General features: G+C 43.6%; 1 protein-coding gene across 1 annotated transcript; it reads right to left on the reverse strand.

Moving 5' to 3' along the window:
• Positions 1 to 4,947: 4,947 nt before the first annotated feature.
• On the reverse strand, positions 4,948 to 10,962 carry LOC306949658 (lysosomal amino acid transporter 1 homolog; the record flags this gene model as incomplete). The annotated part of the gene is given in 7 exon segments (XM_079539651.1): positions 4,948 to 5,151; positions 6,090 to 6,185; positions 7,026 to 7,150; positions 8,475 to 8,565; positions 9,320 to 9,449; positions 10,626 to 10,914; positions 10,917 to 10,962. Coding segments are annotated over 7 exon segments (981 nt in total).
• Between the last annotated feature and the right edge of the window lie 3,179 nt (positions 10,963 to 14,141).

Genomic DNA, 14,141 nt, shown 5'->3' on the forward strand with positions numbered 1-14,141 from the left:
CATCATCGTGTCAAATAAATACTCCCAAAGCACCCACTGCTGTGATTCCCATCACAGGGAGGAACAGTGAGAAAGGCAAGCATTCAGGAAAACAAAGACTTAATACAGTTCTGAAGCAACAGAATAAATATTTGCAAATGATGTGAAGATGAAAACGTTAAACAAGCAGTGACAAATTAATGACAAATAAATGAATACCAAAAATAAGTGTGGTTGCAAAGCTCCTGCAGTCTGACCCATCCAAGTCCCCAGGCGTGAGCAGGGCTGAGCACAGCACTATGCATCCTCCTCACCCACAAGCAGTGGCTCCACTTCCAGTGCCACCAAGGCATGTGATCTCTCCTTGTGCTGACCATACATAAGGAACTGCACAGTCACCTGTTATTTTGGGGTAAGGAAGTAATTAACCAGGATACAGAGGCAGCACTTGCTTCCAATCAAAGACGAAATAAGCTGTGCAGAAGAGCAGCCCTCCATTTAGTGCTGGCACAGACTCAGCGTACCAGAGTCTGCAGAGGAAAGCTTAGAACTTATTCACATAGTGTGGAGTATTACTAATTTATCTAATCCTAACTGTGGAAGGCTCTACATTAGCAGATAAACTTCTCCATATCTTTCTTAATTCTCATTTTCAATGTTGTATGGCAAAAAGTTCAGTCATTTTATCAATACTAAAAACAGGAAGATACAGGGGAAAAAAAATAAATAAAAATTCCAGATCCCCTTGGTTCTGTGGTTCAAACACAAGTGAAGACATCCTTTAGTATCTCTTGCTTGCATGGGTTCTAAGTATGAGACTAATTAGAAGTGGAAGAGGAACAATGTCCCCCATTGCCCTGTGCTCCTACAGCAAGGTGGGCAGGGAACCCCACTTCTGGATGATGGGAAGGAGGGGAAGCTGGTAAGACCTTCTTAGCAGCAGATCAGCAGGGCCTGATCAGAAAACAAGATGCTCGTTGTGCCCAAGGAGGCTGTGGATGCCCCATCCCTGCAGGCATTCAAGGCCAGGCTGGATGTGGCTCTGGGCAGCCTGGGCTGCTGGTTGGTGACCTGCACACAGCAGGGGGTTGGAACTGGATGAGCACTGTGCTCCTTTGCAACCCAGGCCATTCTGATTCTATGATGATTCTACGAGTCTCATCTCCCACAAAGTTCCACCTCATTTGGGATTTACAGGCACTGACAGCCTGACAACTCTAGGACTCAATATTTAATGCTGTTTTCAACACAGAATTGTGCAATTAGACGTGTTTATTTCTATTGTAAAACAGACCACTGGAAACGCTACTAATCTACAAAGAATTAACAAGCATGTACTTGGTCTTTTTCTTGATAGCTCCAGCTCTGAAACAACACTGCTGGCTTTCAGCAACCCAACCTTTAGATAAATGGGTATGTGCACCTGGAAAGGACGACAGGTCTCACTCCTTTTGCCAGATAGTTAAGCACCAACGTTGACACAAAACCCTTTGTTTTCTAATAGGGACATCATTTGTGAGATAAAGATAGAACACAAAGCTACCCAGCTATGTCTTTCCATAAGCGTTGGTGTTTTGTTTTTTAAAGGGAAATTGTCTTCAGAGAGGCCTGGAAAGAGGGGAAGTTGTCTACATCACAGGCAAAGCCCTAGTAATCGTCCTACTTTTTCCAAAGCTTTCCTGCATCCCACCTCTCTGGCCCCCCAGCTAAAGATTAGACAGGATTTCCTTCATAGACAGCAGATCAGCACTCTTTTTAAGTCTTTCTGTAGTTATTATTTGGGGAATCATCTTCTTAAGCTTAGCAAATTAGCTTTATAACATATATAGCTGCTGCTTACACTTACTGCTTCTTTCTTTTTCTTTTCTTCTTTCTTTCTTTTTGCAAGTAGGCCTTATTGTACTCACAGCACAGCATCTCCCCAAGTCTTAATAGCTGCACGGGTAAGAAAGGATGTGGTGAACAGGGGATCAAATTGCTGAAAACAGATGGTAGTCTGGGACAAGTCTGGACTGAAACACTATCACTGTTAGCCACCAAGCTGGCAACAGAGCTTTTAAGGAAGATAAGTTACAAACCAACCACGTGGAATTCACAAGAGTATTTCCAGAATCAGGCTTTTCTTTTTTAGCATATGCACTCATCTGCTCACGTTTTTAAAATAAATGCTGGATTTGTAAGACAGCTTAATATGGAAAAACAGTCACTGCTCAAGTCTTTGACTTCCTGGGGGAAACCATACGGGCTAAGCATGCAGACAGCACCAAGTGGAGGAGACAACCAAACGGACTCCTCAGAGCGATGGGGGCGATGGCCACTGGGCTATGGTGTCAAATCTGCTGCACAAAACCTAAAGACAACTGAATGACAACTCAAATAACCTAACTGCATTGAGACAAAACACACGAGTGCAGAGAAGTACGTTTGGCTGGGAAAGTCTTGCTGAGGTCGGACTTACATTCTATGCACTGTGTAATTAAATTACAAAGTGTGATGTTTTGTAGGAGCATATAATGGATTCCAAGTGGCTGCCCTGCAATTCACAAAAGGTGCAAGATAACAGTCTGTATACAGCAGCCTGGCTCTGGCTGAATATACTTGGGCTATTTAGTAACAACCCGGCTACACTTAATGAAAAGAAGCAGGTATGGAGGATTTGAACAGGGTTCTCTGACAATAGGATGCTGTCAAACAAACAAACAAACGCAAAAAACGTGGTAAAGGGCTTCACCTGAATCTAAGTACAAAGCAGAGTTGTTTGGTTCTGTTGGTAAAAAGGAAGAAGGACGTAGGGTAAAAGAAGATACTTACAGAAAAGGACCAAGTTTTCCAAAAACCTGCACTAAATTCAGTCCGCTGCTTTCAGCAGCAGGCAGCACTGAGTGCCAAAGGGCAGCCTGGTCTGCTGGTTGGTGACCCTGCACATAGCAGGGGGTTGGAACTTGATGATCATTGTGGTCCTTTTCAAACCGGGCCATTCTGTGATTTCAGAACTCAGTCCTTGCATATAAACAGACCATTAAGCACTCACGCACCTAAAGAGCTCTGATAAGGTCCAGCACAGACCCTAAGACAGGCACCCATGCACCCAGTGTGTCTCTTACAGACAAGGCGCCCATTAATAAGCACACATTTACACCCTGGGCTTCGTGGCCTCTTGAGAAACTCCAATCAACTTCCAGTACAAAGCAGCAGTTGGAAGGAGACAATCACTGGAACAGGAAATCACGTCCAATTTATAATTCAAATTCCTCATGTTACAAAACTCCTTTTAAAATTATAAAAATAAAAAAAAAAAAAGAGGACAATTCATACTTTACAAACAATTGGACATTTGCATTATTCACTGAAAATAACTGGCTTATTGTGCAACTCAACAAATCTAAGTTGGGATACCGAGGAAAAAGGATGACCACGTTATCCTGTTAAGCAAGCTGACACAACCCAGTGTAATCCTGTGCTAACCAACACTGCTCCTGCTGCCATCAGGAGTCCATTTCTTCCTAAAAATAGTCAACCCTGGCCACGTCAGATGGAAGCAGAAGAAAGAACACTGCAGCAGACACAGAGTAAGTGAACCCTTAATCCTCCCCTGGACCTTGAGAAATGAGGCCTTGCTCTCCACCTAATGAAACTCTGCACATTGTGAGAATAAACCCCACTAGAATTGGACAGTGTCAGGAACTACTTCTCAAAACAGAGACTGCTACACAAATGGTCAATTATGAAACACCTCTCTTGTAGAAATTACAACCTTTTCACTTAATCCCTCTGCTTCCCAAAAGCCAAGCATCCCTGGTCTTTCTTTTCTGGTCCAACATGAAACGGCATTCTGCTGGAATTTTGATTTTCTTCTTTGGCAAGAGACAGTAACGAAGCTCTCTTCTTTAAAAAGCGTTTACTTCCATACCTCAGGGGGTTCTCAAAGCTGGAGGTCTGCTCTTGTTTTCTCTTGATTACAAACACTTCATACATTTTGAACTAACACTACATACACGACCAGATTTCTATAAGCTCCTCAACCTGATTTGGAAGCATCTGCTTTCAATACAATCTGAACTGGAAGGCTATTAGCAAGATTGGATTCAGCCTCCAATCAAGACAGAACTGAGAAATGAATGTCATGTGCACACTGGCACTACAGTTGCAGGCTGGGCTCAGAGATGGGGGAGGTTTGTGGCCCACATAAAAGTTTCTTTTCAGAGTACGTCACAGAAAAGCATCTCCAAAAATGCACATAATGTACTGTAAGGGTTGTCCAGATCCAATTCTATTATTATTATTATTATTATTTTGTAAATAAACACAGGCAGTTTTGTGCTTCCATCTGGGAGTAGGGAGGGAGAAAAAGTAACTACCTCATGTATGGAACAAAAGGTCTGAGCACTCCAAGCAGCCACCTGGGCTAACAAGCAGCCCTGAATCCCTATTGTCTGTATTGTCTCTACAGAGAAAACTAAAAAAAAAATCCCAAAACAGGCTGCTAACCACCATTTAGTCACACAAGCATTGTGTTCCCACAACGCAAACCTTTTTTCTGTTTGAACTGCCCACTTAAACCATCGTGGCTGTAGATGCAAGAAGCACAGATGGCTGTTCTGAATGACAGTATGACTTCAGAGTCCACCCAAAGGGTCAGCTGTCCATCATTAGGCTAATTGGAGTGGCTTATGAAATTACTTTAATCAGGAAAAACAACCTCAGCGCCTGGGAATCCTAACTTCTTGAACTGCTCCAAGTCAATCTGGTGAAGAACTTCCTTTGAACATGGAACAGATTAACACAGCGTCCTTTAGCACCGCATGGTCTTGAAATTACTCTTCATTCTATCCCATTTCACACCTGGAGTTAACAGAGCTAAGAGCAAAGATGCTGAAAGACAGAACTTAACCTCTGCAATGCAGCTTTCCTGTATACCTTTCATATCATCAGTAAACACAGACAAGCCCAACCTGACAAACTCGAGCTCTAACAGGAAAAGGATACAAAAACGTCCAGGAACAAAACTCCAAAGCTCCCAAGGAGCCATGGAAGATGGTGTAAAAAGTAGAGGGCCCGGACAGATCCAGCAGCAGGCATCTTTAGGACAAGGCTGAGGCCATACGTGCAGTTTCCCAGCATGGCCAATGCAAACAGCAGGTAAGAGGTGCCTTCTGTTGACTTTCTCTGAAACTAAAGACAAGGAGGTTAATACAGAAACATGTTTTAAGATGCATCATAGTAAACATTTCTATATAACTCTGGCACTTTCTATTATCACACACTGAAAGATTTTTTTCAGTTGTTCCTCTCCATCTTTTCCTGAACCCTCACAGCTCAGTATTTTCAGCACACACCACTGAAAGCAACTGAAATTGTTACAGCTCTTAGAAGCAGCTCTGCTTAACGTAGTTTTTATGTAGGTGCAAAGCAGCAAGGATAATCTGCTTCCAAATGATATTTAGTTCTTAGGCAATCTGTTTCTCTATCAGTGTGCACAGTAGAGCCCTTTGAAAAGGTTGTTGTATTCCAGCTGGAATGGAAAAGGTAAGGAAAGGGGAATAGGAATAAGCTTGGAAATGAACCAAACCTTCTTATAACCAACTAAAAGATCCATATACATTTGATGATGTAAAACCTGCAGGATTTTTTCTTCTATAGCCTCTCATTTTTTATTTTTATTTTTTTTAATATGGGCATGTTAAAAAAAGTCAGTAATGATATCTTTGAAGGGAAAAAAGAAGGGCTAAAGCTTTAAACTACTTTTCCTGTGATTTCAGTTTTTGATCCTACAGTTGGTTTCTTAAAGTAGAATCGTTTGGGGAAAAAAATAAGGGAGGCATCAGTTGCTCATGAGAACAATCACACAAAGCACATTTCTGCTTATGTATCTCCTAAATCCAACTGTAAACCTTCCTCTTTCCTGCCCAATCAATACCCTTCTACTGATCAAAGACCATCATTTTCCTAAAATTCTCACCATCCTCTTTTGAAAGGGAAAAGAAAACCCTTCTTTAACGTTTTAGACTGTCACAAAAGCCAGGGAGGCTTTCACACTTTGAGGCCAAATCTCAAGCAACGCAGAGCATTTGGTAAAATATACAAGTATGCTCAGCCAAAAACAGACTTACGTTTTTATACAGCTGAGGAAATCTACTTCCCAAGTAAAACACACAAGATATATAGCCACAAACGAAGCCTGACATTTCAATCATATCGAGAGAGTTCTGAAAAATAAAGGGACATATATTTTGGCAAGAATGTTCTCAAGCATTTCAGAGACTTAAACTGAGAGCCCGCCGGCTGTTTTTTTGGACAGAACTTTCAAAGCAGCTCAAGGCTGCTCTTCAAATGACCAAAAAGGACGAGAAAGTGTTTCATCTTTATCTCACAACAATGCACAGTGCTGCGTCACGGCTGAGACCGAGATCAAAATCGGCACCAGGCTTCAGGACATAACACTCGTATCAATCCGGTTCTTCTGCTAAAAAAGCCTGGGCACAATAATTCAAGCCAAAACTAAAAACCCATCGCTAGGGCCACTAAATTGTTAGTTTTCTCATTCTAGCTGTATTTTGAAAATAAGCTGCTCTCCTGCTGGGCAATGTTGCTGGATTACAATTATTTTACCGGCATTAACACGAAGGCCATCAAATTGCTAGAACAGCCTGTGAACTTTGCTGGTAAAGTGACAGCAGCAGCAGCAGGTACAATTGTAATTCCCCACTTGTTATTGATTGCACTTTTCACTACACAGTCTCTCCATGGATGTCTGCAGTACCCAACACAGGCAGAAAGACAACACATGGACGTGTCATTTCACAAAGCAGCACATCCTAATAACCCAAGGGATAGAATGAGCCCGAAATACAGGGAGCTATTTTGCAGCTTATTTATTTTGGAATGTAGGGTACGTACTTAGAGATCCACACGGTGCCACATTTATGGCTTCTGAAGCATCGTTAAAAACATCACCCAAATTTCTTGAAAACTCAAAGCACACAATGTTTTCAAGACGCTGAATTTGTCAGCTTCGTTTCTTGGAATGGAAGCAGGTAAGCACTTACAATACTTCTTTCCATTGCTGAACTCTGGTCTTGCTTTCTGATAAACAGCTGGCAGGGTAAAACAACACACAGGGTTATGCACATCAAGATCCAGGTTATACAGAAATTCTTCAGCCTTCTGCTGCCTAGAATGATAAAAATAACAAGCAAATGAGTTGGAAAATAACACCTGCTGTTAAGGTTATTTTTCATCCACAATACAAACATGTAAACGTCTCACTTCAGCCTAAAGATTCCACCTCCTTGGGCTCTGTCCCCAGCCCTGCTCATCACACACAGTGTCTACTGAACCACTGCAGGAGCAGTGCAGGAGCATTCCTTTAACAGGCACTGCTCCTATGGTGACTGTCACCAGTGGAACAAACGGCTGTATGGTATCAGAAGCCTGCCCCATAGACCTGCAACCTGTATCACAGGGACAGGAATTACTACAGTGGTTTCACAGCCTGTGCTTGGATTGCGACCAACTCACAAAACTGACCAACTAGTCCATGGTCAGAGCTCTAGAACTGGGTATTGAGAGCTCTCTTGTATTGCTTTATTCACAAATACCATTCTTCCCTATCCAGCTATGCAGAGTTGAGCTGAAGCAGGCAGGGGCAGTTATAATGCACAAAATCCCATCTTTGTTTACAAGAGCAGGCAGTGGGAAGGAGGCATCTTCAGCACTGCCCTATCCTCAGCTTTATTATCAGTACCATATTGAAAGAATTGGATTTATCCTACTTAGTGTGCTGCGCAGGCATGTGCTTTCCTTCAGCTTTTTGTTACCCCCGCTACACCACGGGCTTCCTTTGCTTTTTTAAGACTGATGAGCTACTGTTTTTGATTGCATGCAATGTGCACAGAGCTTTCTGCCTTCTATTTCAATAGTCTGTTTGGTAGACTGAATAGTACAACTACTGCCAGTGATTACAAAGCAACTTGAGTAATTTCGTTCCTCTTGAATGCCTTTAAATTGTATGCATTGAAACAGAGTGCATGAAGATGTCAAGTTATCTGATGATGTAAGCAAATGAAGTCCTGTTTTAATCAGCACGGAAGAAACTAACTGAACCACACAAAAAATAACACTTAATTTCAACTTCTCTGTATATTTAGATCTCTGTAAGTAGACAGTAAAACCATGGAGCAAATATATAATATGGAGCAAATATATAATATATATAATATAATATGGGACCAGGTTCTGGCTTCATTTCCTGCCTATATAAACTGGCTGTACTACATAGAAAGTATTGACAGATATTGAGTGGTTAAGAGGAGGGGAGAAAGGCAGAAGAAAAGAATTTTCACAAAAGGCTGAGAGAATTGGAAGAAATAGGCCTAACAACTCCAGCTGGAATCTGCGTACCCCATTTTTAGATAGGCTTTATTTAAACTCTGCAGAAAACATCAAGGTGAAGAACCTGCATTAAGGAAAATGTTTTCACTGTTAAAAAGCCTCACCTTTCATCATCTTCCAATTCTTGAGCTTGCAATAGGCAAATTGTGAAATCAAAATGATATCCATGTTAACGTAGGAGATGGCAGTGATGGTCTGAAAGAGAAGATACATTTGCTTGTTCAGTACACATAGCACAAAATACCATCAGAACTAAGTTGTGCTTCTTAATAATAACGTGCACACCAAATAGAAAGCCAGTGCCAAAAGAAGGAAGAAAAGCATTCAGAGGAACAAGTTGGACAGCAGCAGATCGATGCAGCGTAAAGAGTAAGAAAATGGAAGAGCTGAAAATAAGAGCAGCAGATAAGAAAGCTTCAGACACAAATGACCTATCACTGACAACTACTGCTTCCTCCAGAGAAGCCCTCCCTTCACTGAAGAAACTGTAATTTTGGATTTGTAAGCGATTAACAGCTTCTTTGAACTGGTGTTTCTGTTATTAAACACTTCTCCTAAAATCAAATACACAAAAGGAAATTTTAAGAGTAGTTGCAGCACGGTAGCTTAATCTATCAGAAGCTGAACAGCACAACTTGCATCCAGCCCTGTTTGCTCTGCAAACTAACTTTGAAAGAAAAATTAACTGGGAGTTTCCCAGTTCATCCCAGTAAGTCTCTCGTAACGCTGACTGCAGAAGCGAAATGGTTCCTGCCACACATAATGGTATCAAAGTAAACATCTGAGAAATTCTGACCATTTTTTCTTTATGGATAGTAGATCAGTGAGCAGAATGTAAAACTATTTTCTGCCGTGGTGCCTACTGGACTGTGTATTATCACAGCATCCTAGAGTTTAAAGAGACATTCTGAAAAGGATATATCAGAAAGTAGAAATATTGACTGATTACCTGAATTGGCAGTTGATTTGTTAAATAGCAGCCTATCAGATTTGTGACATCTCCAGCCATCCAACACAGCAGAAAGCCCAAAGACAGCGCTTGGTCCACCTTTCCATCCCGACAGGCAACGTGAATTTGACTGGCACAAATTCCAGAATTGGGAGACACTGTTAGCCAAAAATGCCTGACAAGTTGCAACATACAATTTTCAAAGTCTGAGTAAGGAAAGAATAACAACAGAACTACAAGAGACCCATCAGAGCAACACCCACTGACACTCAGAAGGAAAACTCAGTGTCACTAGTGCTGACCGTGTCACATCTTCATTACTGCTTGCGTGAACTTGTGTGTGTGCTATGTGTGTGTCTTCTGCAGTGAAATATCAGTCTGGACACCAAAACTATGCCTTCATCGCTTCGCACTCATCAGCTGGAAATACCAGCCTTTGAAATCCTGAAACAGGAAATGCTTTTAACAGAAGGGCTAAGAACGAACAAAGCTTCTGTGAGAGCTGACAACAACACTTAAGCCTCGAAATTGAAGAACTGTTCTTCAAATTCACAATGGGAACAATGAAGCAATCCCAAATTTCAGTCCATTAGACACGTCTTGATGAATCACACAGTGGCTAACGTGACACTCTGAATGTAAAGCCTCCTTTCAACTCATATTTCAAAAGCTCTACAGCTTATTGAGCGTGTTCTGATTTTGATTTCCATCAGCCTTTCATTAGTTCAGTAAATTATATTCCTGTTATGAGGACAATCATATTTTGTTTTGGGCACTTTCACCTCCAAGCAGCATTCCTACTTTCCTTTTGCCATCTCCTACCTTCACATTGGAAATCCAAACCCAGTGCCAGTTCTCCCAACAGCAATTGGTTTTGCACTACCAAAGCAGTAACTCGTGTTCCTGACTTGGTCTTAGTCTGAATTTCACTGGCAGGACCCAGCTCAACAGCACTGGTGACATGGCATGTGGTTTACATACACAGTGAGCCAGTCTCTGCAGCAAGCATGCTGTGTGCACACATCTCAGGGTGGAGAAGATAAGGGAGAAGAGGTGATTTATTCTCATTTTCTCTAAGTGGCAGAGATTAGTGTCAAGTCAGTACAACAGAACAGTACATCAAGCTCATTTGTCAACCACCAAATATTGTTCTAAACATGAACAACATGCTTCTCTGGCATAATATATCTGTATTATGCAGAGAAACATATCCAAGATAAACTTAAAAAAAGGCAGCTTGTGAAAAAGGCTTCAGGCAAGATTACTCATGTTTCAATCTAAGGGCTGCCAAAGACTTGAAACTTACGGTAGTGCAGCAAACAGAAAGCAGACAATGGAAGTCAGTCCTACGACAACGCTGCAGTACTCCCATGCATTCTCCACACATTCTTCCAGAAGATGCCAAATCCACGGTGTGCCATTTATACACAGACTCCTATTCTCTACTGCAGAGATATTGAAAGCATATGCATGCAGCTGGGAAGCCATCACTTCTGGACTGAGGCTCAGTTTCAGAAGTTTATTTCTGCCTCCATTTTTACCCCATGCAAATCCGCAAATCCGTTTACCAAAGCTGAATATCTGCTGTGAAAACCCTCTGCATGCAGACGGATGCTTGAGATCACAGCTATTTCCAATCTCATAAACAAACCTGCCAAATTCAACGAAACAAATACAGCCAGTGTGAATATGATGTTAACCATAAGATGCTTGCTCTTATTTATTGCTTACAGAAAAGATGTCGGACTTCCAAGAAAGAAGAGATGCTTTGTGGTCCATCACATTCATTAATGCCTGACAACTATTTGCAACGCTCTGGATTTATACCACTGCACCACTTTAATCTGAGCTCACGTTAGGCAGAGATTGCCAGTTACGCTCAGGGCTCAGAAAACTGCTGCAGGGTAAAGTAAACAAAAAACAAGATTTGTACTTATATCAAAACTCTGATTTTCATGTTTAGCATTATTCCAGTGAAGTAAGGATGCTCTCTTTAATGAACACTCCACCCTCTCCTTGCCCAAGGAGGCTGTGGGTGCCCCATCCCTGCAGGCATTCAAGGCCAGGCTGGATGTGGCTCTGGGCAGCCTGGGCTGCTGGTTGGTGACCTGCACACAGCAGGGGTTGGAACTGGATGAGCACTGTGCTCCTTTGCAACCGAGGCCATTCCATGATTCTGTGATTCTATGATTCACATTTACAAAACACAAACGTGGTGTTGAGTTCCAGGTAATTCACTTCCAGCTAATGTTATGAAAAGGAAATCCCTTAATGCTCAGATTGCAGACAAGCTCTTATGCCTGCCTGCATCTAAGTAGCCCATCAGACCAGTCAGGGATCCAGTACCCTGTCAGACAGCTGAGGAAATTGGGAAAGTATTTACTATGTAAACATTCACAAAGTAAATAAAGGTAATCCCAGCCCAAACCCACCCCCAAAAAGTCCCCAAACAACAAGAAAATGAAAGGACTCACTTGGCTAGACAGTGAGAAATTGGCTTTTTTCCTTCTCTTTTCAGACTTCAGGTATCTGCAGCGCTCAGTGCTGGAACAAGTTTTCTGCAGAAGCTGGCTGCCTCTCAAGGGAACTATCATCATGGGACCTAAACCACACAGACAATAAAAACAAACACGTTTTCATACGCTGAGAATTCGCCTGTAGGAGATATTCAGCTCGTGCTGGTGAAGTCACTGGGCTTTGCAGTCATCTTTGCAAATGATTTTTAAAGTTAAAAATTATCTGTGAGCAGCACTGCAGGTAAGCTTCCCATTCTGGCACTCTGCAGCTGAACAGGGTGTCAGCATCCACTAAGAAGGCAGAAGCATCAGAGCACACATACTGCTGGGCAGGCCTTATGCCATGAACTGTCAACCATCTGTAAGCACTGAGACACAAACCACACATTTTATTAGATACCACTGCACTTCAACTTCATCCCAAGTGTCCATTTCAATATATCCAAAATATAGGAGACCAAAAACAAAAGAAAGAAAACCAAGGTTGAACGTGGTATTTAAAACTACACCTGAGTATCTTCATTCTAGTTTGATTAGTGCACACAAAAACTCAAAGAACATGGACTGTGGGCTAAGAAGAGCAATGTGGCAATTCGGGCTCAGTCACCTGAACTCCTGCTGCTCTCTGCTCCAAAACTCTGCAGCTAGGATAGGAAACAGAACGCTTTGAGAGGCAGTGGGAGCTGGGACTCAGCCAGGCCACCACTGCTTCCCAAATGGGCACTCCTTGCATCTCCCTTTTTGGCCTTATTAACACTAACTGCTTTATTTTTGGCTGTTGTTCTTAAAACTTCAGTGTCCCAAAAAGAGCCCTATCACCCAAACAAAGAATCCAACCCCAGCTCAGAACAACTGGATGCTGTAAACCTCAGTGTGTCTGACACAAACCTGAAGTCCTCCTCCTCTGCTGGAAGGGAAAGGCAATGTGGTCAGTATTGTTGGCAGCTCCAGTTAGTTTACATCTGGACTAGGCGTGCCAGACCAAGAGACCCACATCATTTGGAACTGACACACTGCATATCTATGCTCACAGTGCAAAAGTAGCACGGTGTTTGAGCAGAACCAATGCGAATGGATCCTCCTTCACTTCAGTTCTTCCTCAACATTTAAACAAGACCAACCACCTCTCTTCTGTCGCATGAAATGCTTTCCTCCTGCAAACAGAATGAGATTGGTACAATGTTTCTCTCCTTTCAGTTGATGAGAAAGGAAAACAACACAAAAGGGTGACTTATGTTTCTATAATAATTCTGGGCCTTAACAATCCCCTGCCTGCAACTTCACCCTAATACATAATGACTGGGAAGTGAAATCCCCCTCATTAAGTCCAGCCCCACAGCACCAAGAGGTCCAGCCATCCCTGGGGCCATGGCACAGCCAACTGCTGCAGGATCATAGGATCACAGAATGGCCTGGGTTGAAAAGGAGCACAATGTTCATCCAGTTCCAACGCCCTGCTGTGTGCAGGTCACCAACCAGCAGCCCAGGCTGCCCAGAGCCACATCCAGCCTGGCCTGGAATGCCTGCAGGGATGGGGCATCCACAGCCTCCTTGGGCAACCTGTGCCAGTGCCTCACCACCCTCAGGACGTCACACTGTGAGCAGTGCTGCAGACTCTGGGACAGCCTGGAACTCGGAGGGATGCTCATAGAATTGTGTGCACACAGTTGTGTGCTACTCATAGAATGGGTTGGGTTGGAACCTTCAGGATCGCGCAGCTCCAACCCGCTGCTGCAGGCAGGGACGCCTCCCCCTGCCCCAGGTTACTCACAGCCCCATCCAGCATGGCCTGGCTGTTTAATTATTCCTGGGAGATAAGAATTAGAACCAAGACGGAGCCCAGGGGGTACTTCCGAGCTCCTGGGAGCGCTCCCAGCCCGAAACCCTCCCGCTGCTCCCGGCTGCCAGCTGCTTTCCCACCTCGAACGCCTCCTCCCGAGGGCTGAGGACGGCCGGACCGCACCCAGCGCGGATCCCGAGAACGCCTCTCACTCACTGAAGAAAAGAAAACGAGAAGCAGATATCAAGAAGAGCCGTTCCAAAGAGGAGCCCGGCAGACGGCCACCTCCCAGCTCATCCAGCGCAGCTCCGTCCGGGGAGAGGGGCGGCGGGGGGAGCGGAGCTGCGCGGAGGGGCTGCCTGGCCATGGCGGCTCCCGCTCGGCACCGAGGAGGGAAGCGAGCACGCGAGCGCGGCACACACCGACCTGCCCTGAGCTGCTGCTGCTGGAGCTGCTGCTGCTGCTGCCGCTGCTGCTCCGCCGGCCCGAACCCTGCGGGGAAAAAGGGATGGAAATCCCCGCACCG

This window comes from Tetrao urogallus (assembly GCF_951394365.1).
Source record: "Tetrao urogallus genome assembly, chromosome: 9".
In the NCBI taxonomy this organism is placed as follows: Eukaryota; Metazoa; Chordata; class Aves; order Galliformes; family Phasianidae; genus Tetrao; species Tetrao urogallus.